At 43.9% G+C, this 19861-nt stretch overlaps 1 protein-coding gene across 1 annotated transcript in view; it reads right to left on the reverse strand.

The window, feature by feature from the left end:
* The window catches only part of LOC308368319 (adhesion G protein-coupled receptor L1), a gene marked incomplete at both ends in the record, with an annotated part of 42017 nt that extends 34988 nt beyond the window's left edge, over positions 1-7029 (reverse strand). Inside the window, 2 exons of the mRNA XM_080842469.1 lie at positions 2651-2864; positions 6960-7029. Of these exons, the coding sequence (XP_080698595.1) occupies positions 2651-2864; positions 6960-7029 (284 nt within the window). The remainder of the gene's footprint in view (positions 1-2650; positions 2865-6959) is intronic.
* Between the last annotated feature and the right edge of the window lie 12832 nt (positions 7030-19861).

A 19861-nucleotide genomic window follows, 5' to 3' on the forward strand; every position in this document is an offset into this window, starting at 1 on the left:
TCTCTCTCTCTCTCTCTCTCTCTCTCTCTCTCTCTCTCTCTATCTCTCTCTCTCTCCCTCTCTGTCTCCCTGTCTTTCTCCCTATCTCACTCTCTCTCTCCAACCCTTCCTCTTTTTCTCTCTCTCTAGTGATGGATAGTGTGAGTCGTCATTGATCTGTTCTTCTAGGAAGCCACTGAACACAGGGGACCAGCACTGGCGCCAGTGAGCCAGACAGAGGAGCACATTTAGACACACACACACCCACACACACACACACACACACACACACACACACACACACACAAACACACACACACACACACACACACACACACACACACACACACACACACAGACACACACACACACGGGCACACACACACACACATACACACACACAAGCACACACACGTGCACACAGACACACACACACACACACGCACACACACACACCAAAACTCCTTCACGTGAGCAGACAGAATAAACTCTATACACACATAGGAAAACCCATTGAAATAGTAACACAATAGTAGCCCCAAACAGTCACACACATTTACCAACTCATGGTATCAAACTAAGAGACGCTTTCTGCATTAAGACCTTTACATTCAGATGTAAACATGTTGCAATTTACCCACACCATTACATGGGATACGTGGAATGAGAAATGTGTCTCACTAGTGCACCTATAGGGTTGCAAGATTACGCTAATAGACTAGTGAGCATGACTGGCTTGGTAGCTCTCCATGGTGCTGAGAGGCCTGGAGTGTGTGTGTGTGTGGGGGGGGGGGGGCGGAGGGCGGGGGGGGGCGGGGGGGATCGAGTGCAGTGTCTGACACCCCCTGCTTAGATACGCCAGTTTTAGCTAATAGAGTACTGAGCATGTTTGGCTTGGAAGTTTTCCATGTTACCTGGACGCGTAGAGAATGGGGAGGAGTTGGGATGCTTAGATATGCCACAGCATTATTCACTACATGTGAAGTGGAAGTGAGTGACAGCTGCCAATCAAAGTGAAGTGGGAGTAATAATAATAATAATAATTCATTTTATTTTTAACACCCTTGAGTGACAGCTGTCAATCATCCCCATGGGCTCCTCCCTCTGCTTTAAAAAAACATATTTAAAAAACTGCAGGAGGCTCAAAATATAGTTTGTCTGTGTCACTGCCCCTTTCTGACATATGGCTTCATAAATACATAAATACGAACTTGCTCAGTTGACATGGATACAGCCATTGGTCTAGTTAGGTAGCTAGCAGTGCCATCTGGCTAATTAGGTAGCTAGCAGTGCCATCTGGTTAGTTAGGTAGCTAGCAGTGCCATCTGGCTAGTTAGGTAGCTAGCAGTGCCATCTGGTTAGTTAGGTAGCTAGCAGTGCCATCGGTCTAGTTAGGTAGCTAGCAGTGCCATCTGGTTAGTTAGGTAGCTAGCAGTGCCATCTGGCTAGTTAGGTAGCTAGCCATGCCAACTGGTTAGTTAGGTAGCTAGCAGTGCCATCGGTTTAGTTAGGTAGCTAGCAGTGCCATCTGGTTAGTTAGGTAGCTAGCAGTGCCATCTGGTTAGTTAGGTAGCTAGCAGTGCCAACTGGTTAGTAAGGTAGCTAGCAGTGCCAGTTGGCTAGTTGTGTAGCTAGCCATGCCATCTGGCTAGTTAGGTAGCTAGCAGTGCCAGTTGGCTAGTTGTGTATCTAGCCATGCCAACTGGCTAGTTAGGTAGCTAGCAGTGCCAGCTGTAAAGTTTACATTTGATTTGACATTGACTTCATTAACAATTGGGCAGATATCATTTCTATGTTAGGATTACAAAAAGGTTAACGTGACATTATGAACTGTTCTGCTCGTCTTGCGTGGCTAGTACATCTTGAGCTAGTTGAATGTTGTTAGCTAGGTAGCTGAGTTGCCATTTTGAATGGCTAATTACACCTTCTGTCCTAAGCTAGTTCGTCATTGCCTGGACGATAAATTCACCTTTAGGCCAGATGCGTTTAGCCTCTTGTGTCTATGTTTTGTTTGCACAGAAATCACACATATACAAACTTCTACAAAAACACATAATGTTTATGAACTAAGACCTTAGTCAATACTGGAACATGGAAAATGGCTGCAGGTCTAGACCAGATATGACAACCAGCTGCTTTCCTATCATCTTCCATCCTCATGAGACATGCCTGAGTAGGAATGGGAGGATCATGCAAAACATAATTACACTTTCGCCACTTAGTGCATCAACGTCCAAGTGATTATCAGTGTTGATCCCGCTGGGAAATAACTGAGTCTCTTAATGCACTGATGGCACATTTATTGGGGAACACATCTTCAAACAAGCACAGTGATGTGTGTGTTTGTGTGTGTGTGTGTGTGTCGGTGTGTGTAAAAAAATTATATATGGAATTACTTGGGAGTAGTGTTGAACGATATTTAACAGTTTTACCATGGTCCCCACATCCCACTGTCTGATATCCCCAAGGCTTTACACACCCCCACAGCCCCCCCCCCCCCCACACACACACACACACACACACACAAACAAACACAAAATATGCAAAGACAGAGACATGTACACACACACACATACAAATACACACAGACACCCAAACACAAAACACACACACACCCCCCCCCCCCCCCACACACACACACACACACGCACACATACACACACACACATACCTTTGTGACATGATCTTGAATGCGTCGGGCAGGTAACACTGCACATTCTCCATCTGAAAGGGGTCCGCGTCGCAGATCTTGTCGTCGGTGCGGCCGTAGTTGGCCGTCTCGATCATGATGACATCACTTCCTGGGCAGCGCAGCTCAATGGGGTAGCCCTCGCATGCCAGCTCCCGCCGCATCAAGCCGAAGGGCATTGCTGCACGACTCATACCTGAACACACACATACACACACACACACACACACACACACACACATACACACACACACATACAGAGAAAAAGGGAGAATAGAGGGGTGAGTGGTGAGTTTTAATGACTTGGGATAGGCTGTTTGTTCTCTAAATTGCCGGAATATATGTAAATGTAGATCTGATGTATACTGTACAAGACATGTATACAGCTTGTAAATGTATCACAGTGTATATGTTTATTGATGAGACTTTTATTCTAACTTATATTTACTTTAAAAAACAAGCTCACCTGTTGATCTTATTTTAAATTATAAAAACATGATTGTGTGTGTGTGTGTGTGTGTGTGTATGTACAGTACTGTGCAAAAGTTTTAGGCAGGTGTGAAAAAATGCTGTAAACTAAGAATGCTTTCAAAAATGGAAGTGTTAACAGTTTATTTTCATCAATTCTTCATAAATTAACAAAATGCAGTGAAGGAACAGAAGAAAATTCTAAATTAAATCAATATTTGGTGTGACCACCCTTTGCCTTCAAAATAGCATCACTTGCGCACTTTTGAAGGAACACGGCTGGTAAATTGTTCCAAACATCTTAGAGAACTAACCACAGATCTTCTGTGGATGTAGGCTTCCTAAAATTCTTCTGTCTCTTCATGTAAACCCAGACAGACTCGATGATGTAGAGATTAGGGCTCTGTGGGGGTCATACCATCACTTGCAGGACTTTCTGTTCTTCTTTAAGCTGAAGATAGTTGTTAATGACATTGGCTGTATGTTTGGGGTTATGTTCCTGCTGCAGAATACATTTGGTGCCAATCATACGCCTCCCTGATGGTATTGCATGATGGATTAGTATCTGCCTGTATTTCTCAGCATTGAGGACACCATTCATCCTGACCAAATCTCCAACTCCACTAGCAGAAATGCAGCCCCAAACTGGAAAGGAACCTCTACCATGCTTCACTGTTGCCTGCAGACTCTCATTATTGTACCTCTCTCCAGCCTCCAGCGAACAAACTGCCTTCTTCTACAGCCAAATATTTCTAATTTTGACTCATCAGTCCAGAGCACCTTCTGCCATGTTTCTGCACCCTAGTTTCTATGTTTACGTGCTTAGTTCAGTCACTTGGCCTTGTTTCCTTGTCGGGGTAGAGCTTTTTGGCTGCAACTCTTCCATGAAGACCACTTCTGGCCAGACTTCCCCGGACAGTAAATGTCTGTACCTGGGTACCACTGGTTTCTGCCAGTTCTGAGCTGATGCCACTGCTTGAAATCTTCCGATTTCGAAGGTAAATAAGCTTGATGTGTTTTTCATCAGCTGCATTAAGTTTCCTTGGCTGACCACTGCGTCTACGATCCTCAACATCTTCTTCAAAAGAGCTGGAACTGCACATTTTGAAACCCCTGTCTGCTTTGAAATCTTTGTCTGGGAGAGACCCTGCTGATGCAGTATAACTACGTTGTGTCTTGTTGCTGTGCTCAGTCTTACCATGTAAATGGATAAAAAATAAACATTTATTGTTTACATTTTTCAAAGCATTCTTAGTTCATAGCATTTTTTCACACCTGCCTAAAACTTTTGCATAGTACTGTATGTGTCTGTATCTATAGCCTGATTGGTGTTAACTTGGTTGGTGTTAATTATCATCATGTTTTTTTTCCTATTCTCTGATTCATTCTTCAGTCATTTCACCCTCTTGCTCTCTCAGGACCACGGACAGCATCTGTTACCCCTACCCTCTCCTACACAGTTGGGGTATGGGTGGGGGGGGGGGGGGGGGGACTCCTACCCTCTCCTACACAGTTGGGGTATGGGGGGGGGGGACTCCTACCCTCTCCTACACAGGTGGGGTATGGGTGGGGGGGGGGACTCCTACCCTCTACTACACAGATAGGGTATGGGTGGGGGGGGGGGGACTCCTCCCCTTTCCTACACAGTTGGGGTATGGGTGGGGAGGGGGTCCTCCCCTTTCCTACACAGTTGGGGTATGGGTGGGGAGGGGGTCCTCCCCTTTCCTACACAGTTGGGGTATGGGTGGGGAGGGGGTCCTACCCCTATCCTACACAGTTGGGGTGTGGGTGGGGGGGCAGACACAGAGACCGGGCCAGAGGTGAGAGAAAGAGAAAGAGAGGAATGGAGAGAGAGGGAGAGAGAGAGAGAGAAATAGGCTATAGGTGAGAAAGACAGAGAGCAACATAAGGATAGGGATGAAGGCAAGGCCGATGGGAGAGAGAGGGAGAGGGAGAGAGAGAGAGATACAGAGAGAGAGAGAGAGAGAGAGAGAGAGAGAGAGGGAGAGAGAGAGAGAGCACATCTGATACTACACTACATGGTTTCATCTGTTCAGAGCTGTTCATCAGACAAGCACATCGATTACCTCCCCAGACTCTCATGTATCTCTCTCTGTCTCTCTCTCTCTCCATCAGCCCCTCTCTCTCTCCCTCTCTCTCTGTCTCTCTCTCTCCATCAGCCCCTCTCTCTCTCCCTCTCCCTCTGTCTCTCTCTCTACATCAGCCCCTCTCTCTCTCCATCAACCCCTCTCTCCCTCTCTCTCTCTCTTGCTCACTGTTTTTCTTCAGTGCTTATGTTGCTACTAACAGACTGGTACATGTCATGTCCCCATGACATTTTGTACACGCACACACACAAACAACACACATATTAATTTACACACTCCCACACACAAACACACACACACACACACTCTTTCACTCTCGCATACACACACAAACACTTAAAATCATGTAGACATGCACACACACCACACACACACACGCACACACACACACACACACACACACACACACACACACACACACACACACACACACACACACACACACACACACACTCTTGTGCACACACACACACCCACTTCAAAGGCTGGCTGCATGGATTACATTGCCTGTGTGATGGATGTTCAAAGACTCCATTAACCTTTCCCCCTCAAACAGACGGGCTCATGCCCACCGGCCCTGGCAGTGACCTCTGCAGAAGTGTACACACACACACACACGCAAACTCGCACACACACACACACACGAACACACACACACACACATACACATACGCCCAGGAACACACACCCAGACAGACACACCCACATATACATACAGAGGCACACTTCTACAAGAACCCAGAACCCTGCACTTCTTATCTCTGTCTGTCTCCCTGTCTCTCTCGCTCTCTCTCTAGCTCTCTCCCTCAGACACACAAACACAACACATGATCATGTCCTCTTCCTCTTTTCTTAAGCGTCACACACTCTACACACACTCTACACACAATCTACATAAGTAACTAGTTTCTTAAATCCAGTATTTCACTGTACGTATTGCAGTGCTACCATCAATGCCTACAGACAACAGGGAATCCTATTGTGTCTGTCCGTATCACAATGTGTATAGAAACTTCTCTGTGGTTTATTTTCTCGAACCTTTCTAGAGATTAGCAATGTGCAGTTCAGTCTGACACCCGGCTGGTTTAACGATGAAGTCCTGATATAGTGAGCGCGCTCAATCCGTTTTCTGACCGAAATGCGTCTTTCACGCTGAGGCGTATCGAAATTGCGGCTAACAATTTGATATCTTCTGTGATGCTCACCATACACCACACATATGGATGTCTTGCCTTTGCTCGAAGCCGTCCTCCAAAGAGAGAACATGACGACTACATTTCAGATTTCACACCTATTCTCTGACATTTAACATCACCTGTTGCCAAGCAACACCAAGAGGCGCCTCTTTGTGCATTACCACTCTGGCTCAACTCATTCTGTCCCTCTTTCTCTCCTTCTTGCTCTTTCTCTCTCCCTCTCTTTCCCTATTCCACTCTACCCCCCACCTCTCTCTCTATATGTCCCTCTTTCACTCTGCCTCCCCATCTCTGCCTCTATCTATCCCTCTCTCTCTCCCTCTTTCACTCTACCCTCCCATCTCTCTCTAAACCTCTCTCTTTTTCCCTCTAGATCATTGTCCAGCACAGAGTCAGCGTTCAGTTAATGTTGCTATGATACGGACGGATCAGTGGAGTGGTTGCTAGGACACGGGAGGAGGAGTTGCGGCGGAGCCGGTGTGTGTGACGTGTGGCGTGTTCAGTCGTAGAGGTACCAACCTTGCTCTGAGGGACTGATGTTGTCCAGGGTGGCGACACACACCCACAGTAACCATAGCGTCAGCGCCATGGCGATGGGTGGGTGTGGGCGGAGTCAGTGAGTGGGTCCACAAGGAGGAGACCCTCCTCTTGCAGCGCCAGAAGACTCAAAAACCTGAGGGAGAGAGAGAGAGAGAGGGAGAGAGAGAGAGGGGTGGGGGAGAGAGAGAGAGAAAAAGAGAGACTTTGACTTTAATATTCCCTTTAATGGAACATTCACCTTAGGGCACATTAAAAACTTATTTTTTTAAATCATTTACAGTATCAGTACATAAATCAACCATAGCTGTGTGTGTATGAGAGATAGAGAGAGAGAGGAATTAATAGATAGGAGAGAGAGGACAAAGTGAGAAAAACAGAGGAATGTTAGAAAGAGTCTGTGGAAAAGAAAGCAGGGGTTAGAATTGCGTCATTTTACCCCATCAACAAAATGTCTGGAACCCATCACTGCAATGTATGTAACCCGTCACTGCACACAATGTCTGGAACCCATCACTGCAATGTATGTAACCCTTCACTGCACACAATGTCTCGAACACATCACTGCAATGTATGTAACCCGTCACTGCACACAATGTATCGAACCTATCACTCTAATGTATCGAACCCATCACCGCAATGTATCAAACCCTTCACTGCAATGTATCTAACACATCACTGCAATGTATCTAACACATCACTGCAATGTATCTATGCAATGTATCTAACCCGTCACTGCAAACAATGTATCGAACCTATCACTGCAATGTATCGAACCCATCACTGCGATGTATCTAACCCATCAATTTTACGTTAGGTTTCCGCGGTACCTTGTGTAACATGAGCCTATATGTTTTGTATACTGTATTGCAATACATTTTTTTTAAACAAATTCCGCGGACCCCAGTTTGAGAACCTCTGGGTTAGATCACTGCAATGAGTTTATAACTCATAATCTGATACGGGGAATTCAAGCCACTGGCAACAAAGGACATTACTGAGGAGAGGGACAGAAAGAAATAGAGGACAAAAAGAAAGAGAGAGAGAGAGAGAGTCTATGTAAGTCTACAGATATTTAGAATGATCCTTTGTATGACTGCTTTGACAATAAAATACAGTATTTGTCATGTCAATAAAACACTTCATAAAAAAAGGAAACCTAATTGAGAGAGGCAGATGAGAAGGAGAGACGGGAGCATTCTAAGAGAGGGAGAGAGGGAGGAAGGGAAAATCAGAGATGGATATTACGACAGAGAGGGGAGGAGAGGGACAGAGAAAAAGAGAGGAGAGGAAAAAAGAGGGAGAGGAGAGAGAGAGAGCATAAATCTGTGAGTGCCCTTGGTGTTTATGAGGGAGTCAGCATGTTACGCATGAGATATTTGTGTGTGTGTGTGTGTATGTGTGTGAGTGTGTGTGTGAGTGTGTGTGTGTGTATGTATGTGTGTGTGTGTGTGTGTGTGTGTGTGTGTGTGTTTGTGTGTGTTTGTGTGTGTGTTCTTGTGTGTGTGTGTGCACGCAAGGGAAGAATGTTTGTCCAAGTGAGTGCATCCAAGTTAAAGAGTCTAAATGTTTGTGTGCATGTGTGAGTTAATATTTGTGTGTGTGTGTGTGTGTGTGCATGTGTGCGTGTGTGAGGCATGTCTATTTGAATATAGGGCTGATGAGTTGTGACCTAATTCTGTCCTCCATCATTATCCCTTTGAGAGATGGGTAGGGGTCAAGCTCAAAAACACACACACACACACACACACACACACACACTCACACACACACACACACACACACACACCATGCACGTACCCAAACACACACAAAAATGTGCTGTATCCACACACAAACACACACACACACACACACAAATACACTGCATCCACACACACATACTGTATACACATACATACACACATGAACACAAACAAAATAATAGAACTTAAACACCTGATTCACACACACACACACACACACACACACACACACACACACACACTCACACACACACACACACACACACACACACACACACTATACATAAACATAAACATACATGTGCACACACACACACACACACACATTTTCAAACACACGCATGCACACAGGCACACAGGCACACAGACACGTATACAATTTCTTCAGTCACATTCACAGGGGGCATAGTATATGAATGCAATTGGAGCCTCCTCTCCCATCTTACACTTAGCTCTACTGATCCTGCTCCAGTTTCATATACAAACAAATACATACAATGACACAAACATACAATAATGCTTACATACAATAACACATTTATACAATATCACAAACATACAATAACGCATACATACAATATCACAAACATACCATATCACAAACATACAATATCACAAACATACAATAACACAAACATACAATAACACATACATACAATAAAACAAACACAAAATAATGCTTACATACAATAACACATACATACAATAACGCATACATACAATAACGCATACATACAATATCACAATCATACAATCAACACAAACATACAATATCACATACCTACAATATCACATACATACAATATCACATACATACAATACCACAAAACATATAATAATGCAAGCATACAATAACACATACAGTACATACAATAACACATACATACAATAACGCATACATACAATAACTCGTCCATACAATAATGTACAGAATGTTAACGATATGTCCTTTAATTCTCATTCATCTTAGTGTAGTGTATCTTCTTCTCTGCCCCTCTTTTCTAGTTCTCTCTCTCTCTTTCCCTTTCTTTATTTCATCTCACATGCGTTTTCCATGGGAAGCAGCACCCAGCTAGTATTCAGTTCATTTCTAATGAGAAGCAGGCGGGCAGCGTGGGCAAGGCGGGCGGGCGAGTGAGTGGCAGTCCCGAGTTTACGAGACAAATGATGAGCTTTATTTCACCACATACTAATAATTTGTCACCGGCTATACAGACATGGTTTGATTACCAAGCTGTTTCTATGGTTACCTCTCCACGGTGGCATGTCACTTAAAACTGTAAGACTGTTTGTTGTGTCTCAGATGAGAGGCGGGGGCGGACACAGACAGGTGGGTCCCCTTTCACCCTCTCTCAACCTCTTCTTTTTCTCTCTCTCCACCACTCATTGTTACTGTGGGTCTTTTTTGCCCTCTTCCCCCGTCTCTTTCTATCACTCTCTCTTTCTCCCACTCAATCATCTCATGGTATCTTTCTCTCTCCCCCACTCATTTACAATCCCTGTAGATATCTTTCTTCTTCTCTATACCCCTCTCCTCTCTCTCTCCCAACTCCTTTCTATCTATTCCTCTCCTCTCTATCTCTCTCTCCCCCACTCATTCACAGTCACTGTAGTCTTCTTCTCTATCCCCCTAACCCCATATCTCTTTCTCTCTCCCACAGCACTCCTTTCTCTTACTGTGGATCTCTCTCCACCTCTGCTCTCTCTCTCTCTCTCTCTCTCTCTCTCTCTCTCTCTCTCTCTCTTCTCTCTCTCTATCCCCCTCTCCTCTACTACCACCTATTCCGCTCTTTCTCTGACCCTTCAGCTCTCAGGCTAGACGTTCAACACTCTTCGCCATGACAGCATCAGGTTTCGCTCCTGTCCTGTCTTCTCCTCCTCTCGTTCACTCCGTCCTTATATCAGCTCTTCACCTCTCTTCTCAATTATTCAGAGTCTCTCTATCTGCCCGTCCATCCATCCGTTTCTGTATTTCGCTAGTCTCTTGCTCTCCGTCCGCGATCAATATGGCATATGGTTCTTGTTCTTTTGGTCCTTCACAGGGTGCTTTGATGGTCTATCTCTCTTCGTGTGTGTGGTGTGTGTGTGTGTGTGTGTGTGAGAATGTGAGTGTGTGTGTGGTACCAGCTATAATGATGATTTATTTATGTGTATATAATACCTGAGACACTTCATTGGCCAAACGGGTCAGTGAAGCACACAGGTCATGCCCTGCCCTGCCCGTGTGTGTGTGTGTGTGTGTGTGTGTGTGTGTGTGTGTGTGTGTGTGTGTGTGTGTGTGTGTGTGTGTGTGTGTGTGTGTGTGTGTGTGTGGTGTGGGGGTGTGTGTGTGTGTGTGTGTGTGTGTGTGTGTGTGTGAGTGTGTGTGTGTGTGTGTATGTGAGTGTGTGTATGTGAGTGTGTGTGTGTGTGTGTGTGTGTGTGTGTGTGTGTGTGAGAGAGAGAGAGAGCAATGGAGAAGAGACACAATGTGCAGTATGTCTACATTCTGTCTTTGTAAGTGTACAGTGTGTGTGTGCATGTGTGCAGTGTACGCTTGTGTGTGTGTGCATGCATGTATGTACTGTATGTGTGTGTGTGCATGCACAGTGAGTGTGTGTGTATGTATGTGTGTGTGTGTGTGTCTGTGTGTGTGTGCAGGGCTCTACAGTGCGAGTATTTCACTCGCATATGCGCCTAAAAATAGGTACGTGCGAACTTGAAAAATGATTTACGAGCACAGTGTGCGAGTGACAGACAGTTGTCAATACAGCGCCAAAAAGTGAAGCATTCCATTGATTTCACATGGAAACAAGTGACAGTGTTGCGACTGATGTGAACATATCAAGATGACGCGCTGAACTTCCTGCAAATGAGAACTACGATTCGCAACCAATGGGCCAGAGCCATATAAAAAGAGAGTACCGTAAATCCTCAAATAGTGGCCGGGGCTTGTATTTACTTAGGCTGCACAGCGCACCGGCCTTTATTTGGGGCAGGCTTGTATTAAGGGCAGGCCTTTATTTCTTACTTATCTTCCGTTATAGAATTGAATTATTTAAATAATGAGCATAATTGCAGTAGGCTTTGGAATTCATTGCATATGCGTTCAACACTTCCTGGCTGCACATCGCGTTGCGCTTTAGGTCGGGGTGTCAACGTAAAAAATAAACATCGGAGTTATGGTCTCCACTGTCAGTCACGGAGGAAAAGATTTCCAAAGCCTTGAATTGAATCGTTTTTCTAGACACTATTATACTTATCCTGGACTGAAAACATTTATTCAACGAGCTGGTTTGATATCCAGCCTAACTTTCTTTCTACCTCCACCTGCTAGTCGTAGCCTATAGCATTCCTCTCGGGTCAATGTCAAACTTCTTTGCTGCTTTTTCTCCCGAATGTTCTTCAGCAATCACCATCTCTTTTAATTTAATATCAAAGTTACGTAAGTCTACTACTGCTTTATGATCCCTTCTGGAAAAAGTAACCTAGCCAACTAAAACGTTACAGATAAACAACAGTAGGCTATACGATACGTGCATTTAGGCTAAACATTCGCCTAGTAGTCCTATGTGGGGAAATTTCTTTTTTTTTATTGCAAACAGCCCATGAGATAAGCCAACAATATTATATAATATAAATATTAAACATGAGGAGAACATGTATTCTCATATATTTGAATGATAATTCTGTTAATAAAGTATTGCCTTAAATTATTATTTACATTGATTTAATTGGAATTCAGCTGTAGGCATGAGATCTGTATCTTGGAGACTAATTGCATCCACAATTTAAGTACTGCAAGCTAGACTACTATGTAGTAAACACAACAGGAGGTCCCTTGGCCTGAGAAGTGAAGGAGTTTAATGTGGCTATAATATGGAATTTTAAATGTGCCTAAAACTAGACAAAATTGTAATGAGTTTTCGAAAACTAGACTGAAACTAAGAAGGATAACTATGACTAAATGTGACTAAAAGTAATATGCATTTTTGTCTTAAGACTGAATCTAAAATATATGCCAAAATGAACACGGAGATAGGGGACCCCTTCATCTGCAATTAATTGTTGCTAGCTCTAATCAGATGTACTAACTAGGCTTATAAGGGAAGACTAACTTTGTATGCCAACGAACACCAATTAGACTAACTAGAACTAATTTGACAGACTATAAACCAATGTGATACCTACAGTCTAACTCTAACTGCATTAAGTCTAACAAGCTATATCTTACAATAAACTTTAAGTTAAGCTGGCTATGTAAGATACTACTAATAACAATTGATAAGAGGTCAACCAAAGCGTTGTATGAACAAATGCAGTAATTTGATCAATTTACCAGCTAAATTGCTTTGGAATAACTGAACATGAATGGGGTTAAACGTTGGAAAATACAATGTTTGGAACTATAGGTCGCAAATGAGTATGACATGCTTTGCTTCCGCGTAAAAAAAAACCCTGCTGTGCTCCTAAATTTCTTTGTGTGCTCCTAAATTTTTTCATTTAGGAGCACATGTGCTCCTTGGGAAAAACCTTAGCGTAGAGCCCTGGTGTGTGCGTCTGTGTGTGTGTTTGTGTGTGTGTGTGTGCATGTGCAGTGTTTGTGTCTGTGTGTGTGTCTGAGTGTGTATGCATGACATGTGCAGTGTTTGTGTCTGTGTCTGTGTGTGTGTATGGGGGTGTGTGTGTGAGCTCTACTATTCACACCAGTGTGTTTTTGGTCTTTGCACATGCAGAGAGGCAGTGGAGCTATCTGGCAAATGCAAGGCTTCCTGCTGCCACTGCACTACAATCAGCAGGAGTACTTTCTGGCAAACAGACCTCAGCTCATCTGTGCATCCGTGTGTCTGTGTGTGTGCGTGTGTATGTGTGTTAGTGTGTGCGTGTGCGTGTGTGTTTATTTTTGTGAGTGTGTGTGTGTGTGTATGTGTTTATTTGTGTGTGTATGTGTTTATTTGTGTGTGTGTGTGTGTGTGTGTGTGTGTGTGTGTGTGTGTGTATGTACGCAACTGTGTCTGTCTGTCTGTCTCTGTGTACATCTAATAGAATTGTATGTGATTGGGCAAATGTGTTTTTATTAGTGTTGATGTGCGTATGCATATCTCCTACATGGACGTGTGCTTGTATATGTGTGTGTGTGTGTGTGTGTGTGTGTGTGTGTGTGTGTGTGTGTGTGTGTGTGTGTGTGTGTGTGTGTGTGTGTGTGTGTGTGAGTGTGTGTGTGTGTGTGTGTGTGTGTGTGTGTGTGTGTGTGTGTGTGTGTGTGTGTGTGTGTGTGTGTGCCTGTGTGGGTGTAAGGCATATGGATATAGCATGTGTATATTAAATGTGCGTAATAATTTGTCATAATTTGTTTTCCGGAATTGTTTTTAGGGATCATTACCCAAACATTGTTGTCTCCTTATCCAGCCATTGAGATGTACAGGGGACAGATGTACACACAGGTACACACACACACACACACGCGCACACACACACACACACACACACACACACACACACACACACACACACACACACACACACACACACACACACACACACACACACACACACACACACACACACACACACACACACACACACACACACACACACACACACACAGAAGTCCGTAGGTGTACAAATACACACTGGATTCACACATACAAAAACAAACACTGTCTGACCACACACTCACACACATACACACACAAAATACCCATATGTGAATAGTACAATCACACACATTTCAGTGTGTACACACACAAGGACATGGACATACACACAAACACAGACACACACACACACACACACACATGCATGTGCTCATGCACACACACACACACACACACACACACACACACACACACACACACACACACACACACACACACACACACACACATCGATCCACTGGTGCTCAGCCCCTCCACCAGTCACCATGGCAACATTGCAATGTCGTTCTACTGCAGCTCACGGTTTCTTCTCTCTCTCTCTCTCTCTCTCTCTCTCTCTCTTTCCTTCTCTCTCCATTTTCTGTTCTCTTTGTCTGTTTCCTAGCTTTCTCTCGTCCCTTGATTCACCATCCAACAATCTCTCCCTCCCTCCCCTGACTCTCTTCCCTCTCTCTCAGTCATCTTTCGCTCGCTCTTTTTTTCAGTCTTGAGGGGGAATCATTCCCTTGATTCTCACCATTCGTTCTCTCTCTCTCCATCTCTCTCTCTCTCTCTCTCTTCCTCCGTGTCTCTCATTCTAATTCTCGCCATGTCTCCAGGACATATGCATCCATTGCACCTTCTTTCACCATAGATTCCCTCTATAACTCCATTTTACTTCTTTCGTTTAATCTGTAACATCTGTCATTCCGTCCTTACATCCCTACCCATGTGTATTCATCCAACAGGTCACATGACCAAAACTACACAACACTGTCCCCTCTAGTGACTTTCCTGAGGCCACTGATCTAAAGTGATGGATCCACCCCCACCCCCACCGCCTCCGCCTCTCCCCTGCCACTGCAGTAGTCGCACAGGCAGAGCTGAAACTCCAGCCCCAGGCTTTGTGTGGGCCTAGTTGTGGAGGCGGAGAGGAAGAGGGAGAAGGAGGGGGAGAGAGACAGAGACAGGGGGCTGTCCCCTGAGACTAGTGTTCTGTCTCAGAGCGCTGTGCGAAGCAGCACTAGCATACAGACACAGACACACACACTCACACAGACACACACACACACACACACACACACACACACACACACACACACACACACACACACACACAACATGCAGCGCTAGCATACAGACACAGACACAGATACACACACACACACAAACACACATACACACGCACAAACATGCACACATGCGCACACACACATACATACACATACAGAGAAGCACGCACACACACACACACACTGAAACACCCTTAAGCACACACAGACTTGCACATACACACTCTTCCAACATGCACTTAGATACATGCACTGAGCGAAGTGATCAAGCATTCACACCCCTCATTAAATATGTACCAAATACTGCCACACACACACACACACACACGCACACACACACACAGAAATCACACAACCAAAAATTCACCACACACACAAACACTTACGTACATGTATCGGCAAAGACATATGAAATGCCAAGAAAAAAACATCATTAAATATAGATCAAACACTGAGTCAAATCCGCGCGCACACACACACACACACACACACACACACACACAAGCCCCAGTAGTGACCCACTAATATATCGGGTTATTTTTATCCAGTGAATGGACCATTGATCTCATTGTCTCATTTAATATTCTTCCACCTCTTAGTGGAGGTTCAGCTCTGCTGGGTGTTGGGCTGATTCGAGGTTCTGACTGGTTCTATGTTCCTGTGCACGTTTACTTCTCGTCTATCTGCTTTTCTTCTCATCTCTCTGCTGTACTTCTCATCTATCTGCTGTTCTTCTCATCTATCTGCTGTTCTTCTCATCTATCTGCTGTTCTTCTCATCTATCTGCTGTTCTTCTCATCTATCTGCTGTTCTTCTCGTCTATCTGCTGTTCTTCTCATCTATCTGCTGTTCTTCTCATCTATCTGCTGTTCTTCTCATCTATCTGCTGTTATTCTCATCTATCTGCTGTTCTTCTCATCTATCTGCTGTTCTTCTCATCTATCTGCTGTTATTCTCATCTATCTGCTGTTATTCTCATCTATCTGCTGTTCTTCTCATCTATCTGCTGTTCTTCTCATCTATCTGCTGTTCTTCTCATCTATCTGCTGTTCTTCTCATCTATCTGCTGTTCTTCTTTTCTATCTGCTGTTCTTCTCATCTATCTGCTGTTCTTCTCATCTATCTGCTGTTCTTCTCATCTATCTGCTGTTCTTCTCGTCTATCTGCTGTTCTTCTCATCTATCTGCTGTTCTTCTCATCTATCTGCTGTTCTTCTCGTCTATCTGCTGTTCTTCTCATCTATCTGCTGTTCTTCTCGTCTATCTGCTGTTCTTCTCATCTATCTGCTGTTCTTCTTTTCTTTCTTTTTCTTTTTCTAGGGAGAAGGTTAGAGTGAGAGATATTCAGGACTCTGTAAACACCATACAGGGCTCCTGGTGGTACGTTTCTTAGAAAACTTGTCTTGCGAGTTTATTGTCCTTTTGACGTAAGAGAGAACGCTGCAGAACCATTTTGAGAGAGCAGTGTGCCGTTTCCTGTTCTGTGGCTGGGGATTGTGGTTTGATCGCATCCCAAGAGAGATGAACCGAGATGACATTACTCGTCTCTCTCACAGAAATGGTACTGTTTTTCGCAACGCTTGCTAAGAGGTTCAGTATCATTGTCAAAATGCCATCTGTAGTGCTTTTGTTGTCATGCATACTCTGGATCACACACACACACAACACACACACACACACACACACACACACACACACACACACACACACACACACACACACACACACACATAGCATACATATAAACACACACACACACACACACACACACACACACACACACACAGATGTACAAACACATAGCATACACATAAACACAAATACATTTATTTATACTGTACATTTAACCACACACACAGACACACACACACACACACACACACACACAAACAATCCCGTATCTGCAGGATACAAACAGATTAAACACAGTATATTTGAATTATACATAAAACTGAAAGAACAAAGCATAATTAGTGGCAGTCCACCCACGGGTCTAAAAACATGGCAGTCCACCCATGGGTCTCTTAACATGGCAGTCCATTCATGGGCCCTTAAGGCTAGCGACCACTGAGAAAGAGACAGTGCTATGAACAGGCTTATACATGTTTACTTGTTTCTCTGCATTTTGTATTTTATTTAGTGTGTTTGTGTGTGTATATGTGTCTGTGTGTGTGTGTGTGTGCATGTGTGTGTGTGTGTGTGTGTGTGTGTGTGCGTGTGTGTGTGTGTGTGTGCGTGCTTGCGTGCGTGAGTGTGTGTGTGAGAGAGAGGAGGGAAACTGGTGCATGCCTATGTGCATTGTTCAACAGACCATATGCACTCTTTCAAACAGGCACACACACACACACACACTCACACACACACACACACACACACACACACCTGCATATCACACACATTTATAAATATATGCACAAACTACACAATTTGTTTTGAAAAAATCCAAAGAAATGTGGGTCACTTAGTCCAGACTTGCCACACTGGACAATCTTCACTAGACCATAGCACTGCCTAAGAATAACAGCCAAATTGAGCCACTCATATTGGGCCTTTTTCTCAGCCTGCACGCAATGCACATATACGTTCTCACTGACAACACCGTTAAATATGACCCATCCAATCACCAGGGAGGTAAAACAAACACTCATAGATATGAGAGCTAAGAACACAAGCTCATGTAAATATTTTACTCTCATAGATATCAGAACTAAGAACACAAGCTCATATGAATTATCAAACCCTTAAAGATATCAGAGCTAAGAACACAAGCTCATGTAAATGATCAAACTCTTAAAGATATCAGAGCTAAGTACACAAGCTCATATGAATTATCAAACCCTTAAAGATATCAGAGCTAAGAACACAAGCTCATGTAAATTATCAAACCCTTACAGATATCAGAGCTAAGAACACAAGCTCATGTAAATGATCAAACCCTTAAAGATATCAGAGCTAAGTACACAAGCTCATATGAATTATCAAACCCTTAAAGATATCAGAGCTAAGAACACGAGCTCATGTAAATGATCAAACCCTTACAGATATCAGAGCTAAGAAAGCTCATGTACTGTCAATGACATTGGCTCAGTGTGTACATTTTGTTTATTTTTTTAAGTGCTGATATAATCTACAAGTTCTCTCATCTCATTGGTTGTCCAAAAAATCAATCACAGATGTGGGTCTGTGGATCTCTCCCCCCCCCCCCCCCCAACCACCCCCCCCCCCCCACACCAAATCATCGACCAGGGAGTAATGTTTTTTTTTAATCATATATAAAACCAGTAAGTGTACAGTACTGTACATCAAAAGCACAAAGGCTATCAGTGTATTGAACAAATGATATTCACGCAGATGGGAGAGACACATGGGAGACACTCTTTTGCATATTAATCATCAGACTCCCTCCAGCCAGCCAGGCCAAGTAGCCCTGAGGCCAAGTTAGCAAACAGAGTGGGCCGGATTTGATGGAGCGCAAAAGTAAACTTCGTCCTGGAAAGCTGACTAGAGTAAGCAGACCATGACATGCCTTTAAATGTCTAAGGGCTGGCCTGCGCGATAACGTAATAGATACATATCATGACAGACACTTCCTTGATAGCCATAGGAAAACTGTTAGTCCCCCCCACCCCCCCGAAGTTTTTTCTGTGTGGCATATTGTGTTCCCTCCTTGTATGAAATGTGCCGTATAAATAGAGCTTGATTTGATTTAATTTGATTAAAAATTGTTCAAAAGGTTTTCGAGAAGATTGGCTGGTTAACTGACAATTTGTTAGACTAAATTCCCTCTCATAAACAGCCAATCACATCCCTTCATTATGCTGCGGATGACACGCTTAACAGCCAATCATTTATCATCCGCACGGCTCGGTTGCACCTTCAACAACATAAGCGGAAGCGTGGAATTCGAGTGATGAGATGAGTGCAGTTAGGAAGGAAGCCAGGAAGAAATTGTCGTTATGAAATCACAAGTCCCCTCGTCAGTATGGCATTTTTTTTTTTTTACAGTACACAGGAGTTTCGACCAAGACCGAGAACACGACAAAGCCGTTTCCTCCAGATTCTTCTAGAAAGGAAGTAGCACCACTCAAGTTGACTTCAATGGAACTCGTTATTTTTTCAGTATGGCAGTGCATGAAGCATCTCAAAAGCTCCAAACATTGGTGCCAGTCAATGCGAACCTCTCTGGTTTAAATAGTATAGGTGATTGGCATAGTTAAATGCAACCCTGTCTGGTTTAACTAGTATGGGTGATTGTCAAATTAAAATGTATGAACAATCATCATAACTAAATGCAAAATTTGTGAAGTGCCCCATTTGGAATTTGGCTACATCCATTGGTTTAGGTAAATGACCCCTAGAGTTAGGCCCCTCCTCCTGCAGACCCACCTACAGTAGGCCATCATTCCATTTAATTCAGGTAAAAAAGTGTCCCTACCAATGCTGAAACCAAAC

Source organism: Sprattus sprattus, assembly GCF_963457725.1.
Source record: "Sprattus sprattus genome assembly, chromosome: 1".
NCBI classification, from domain to species: Eukaryota; Metazoa; Chordata; class Actinopteri; order Clupeiformes; family Clupeidae; genus Sprattus; species Sprattus sprattus.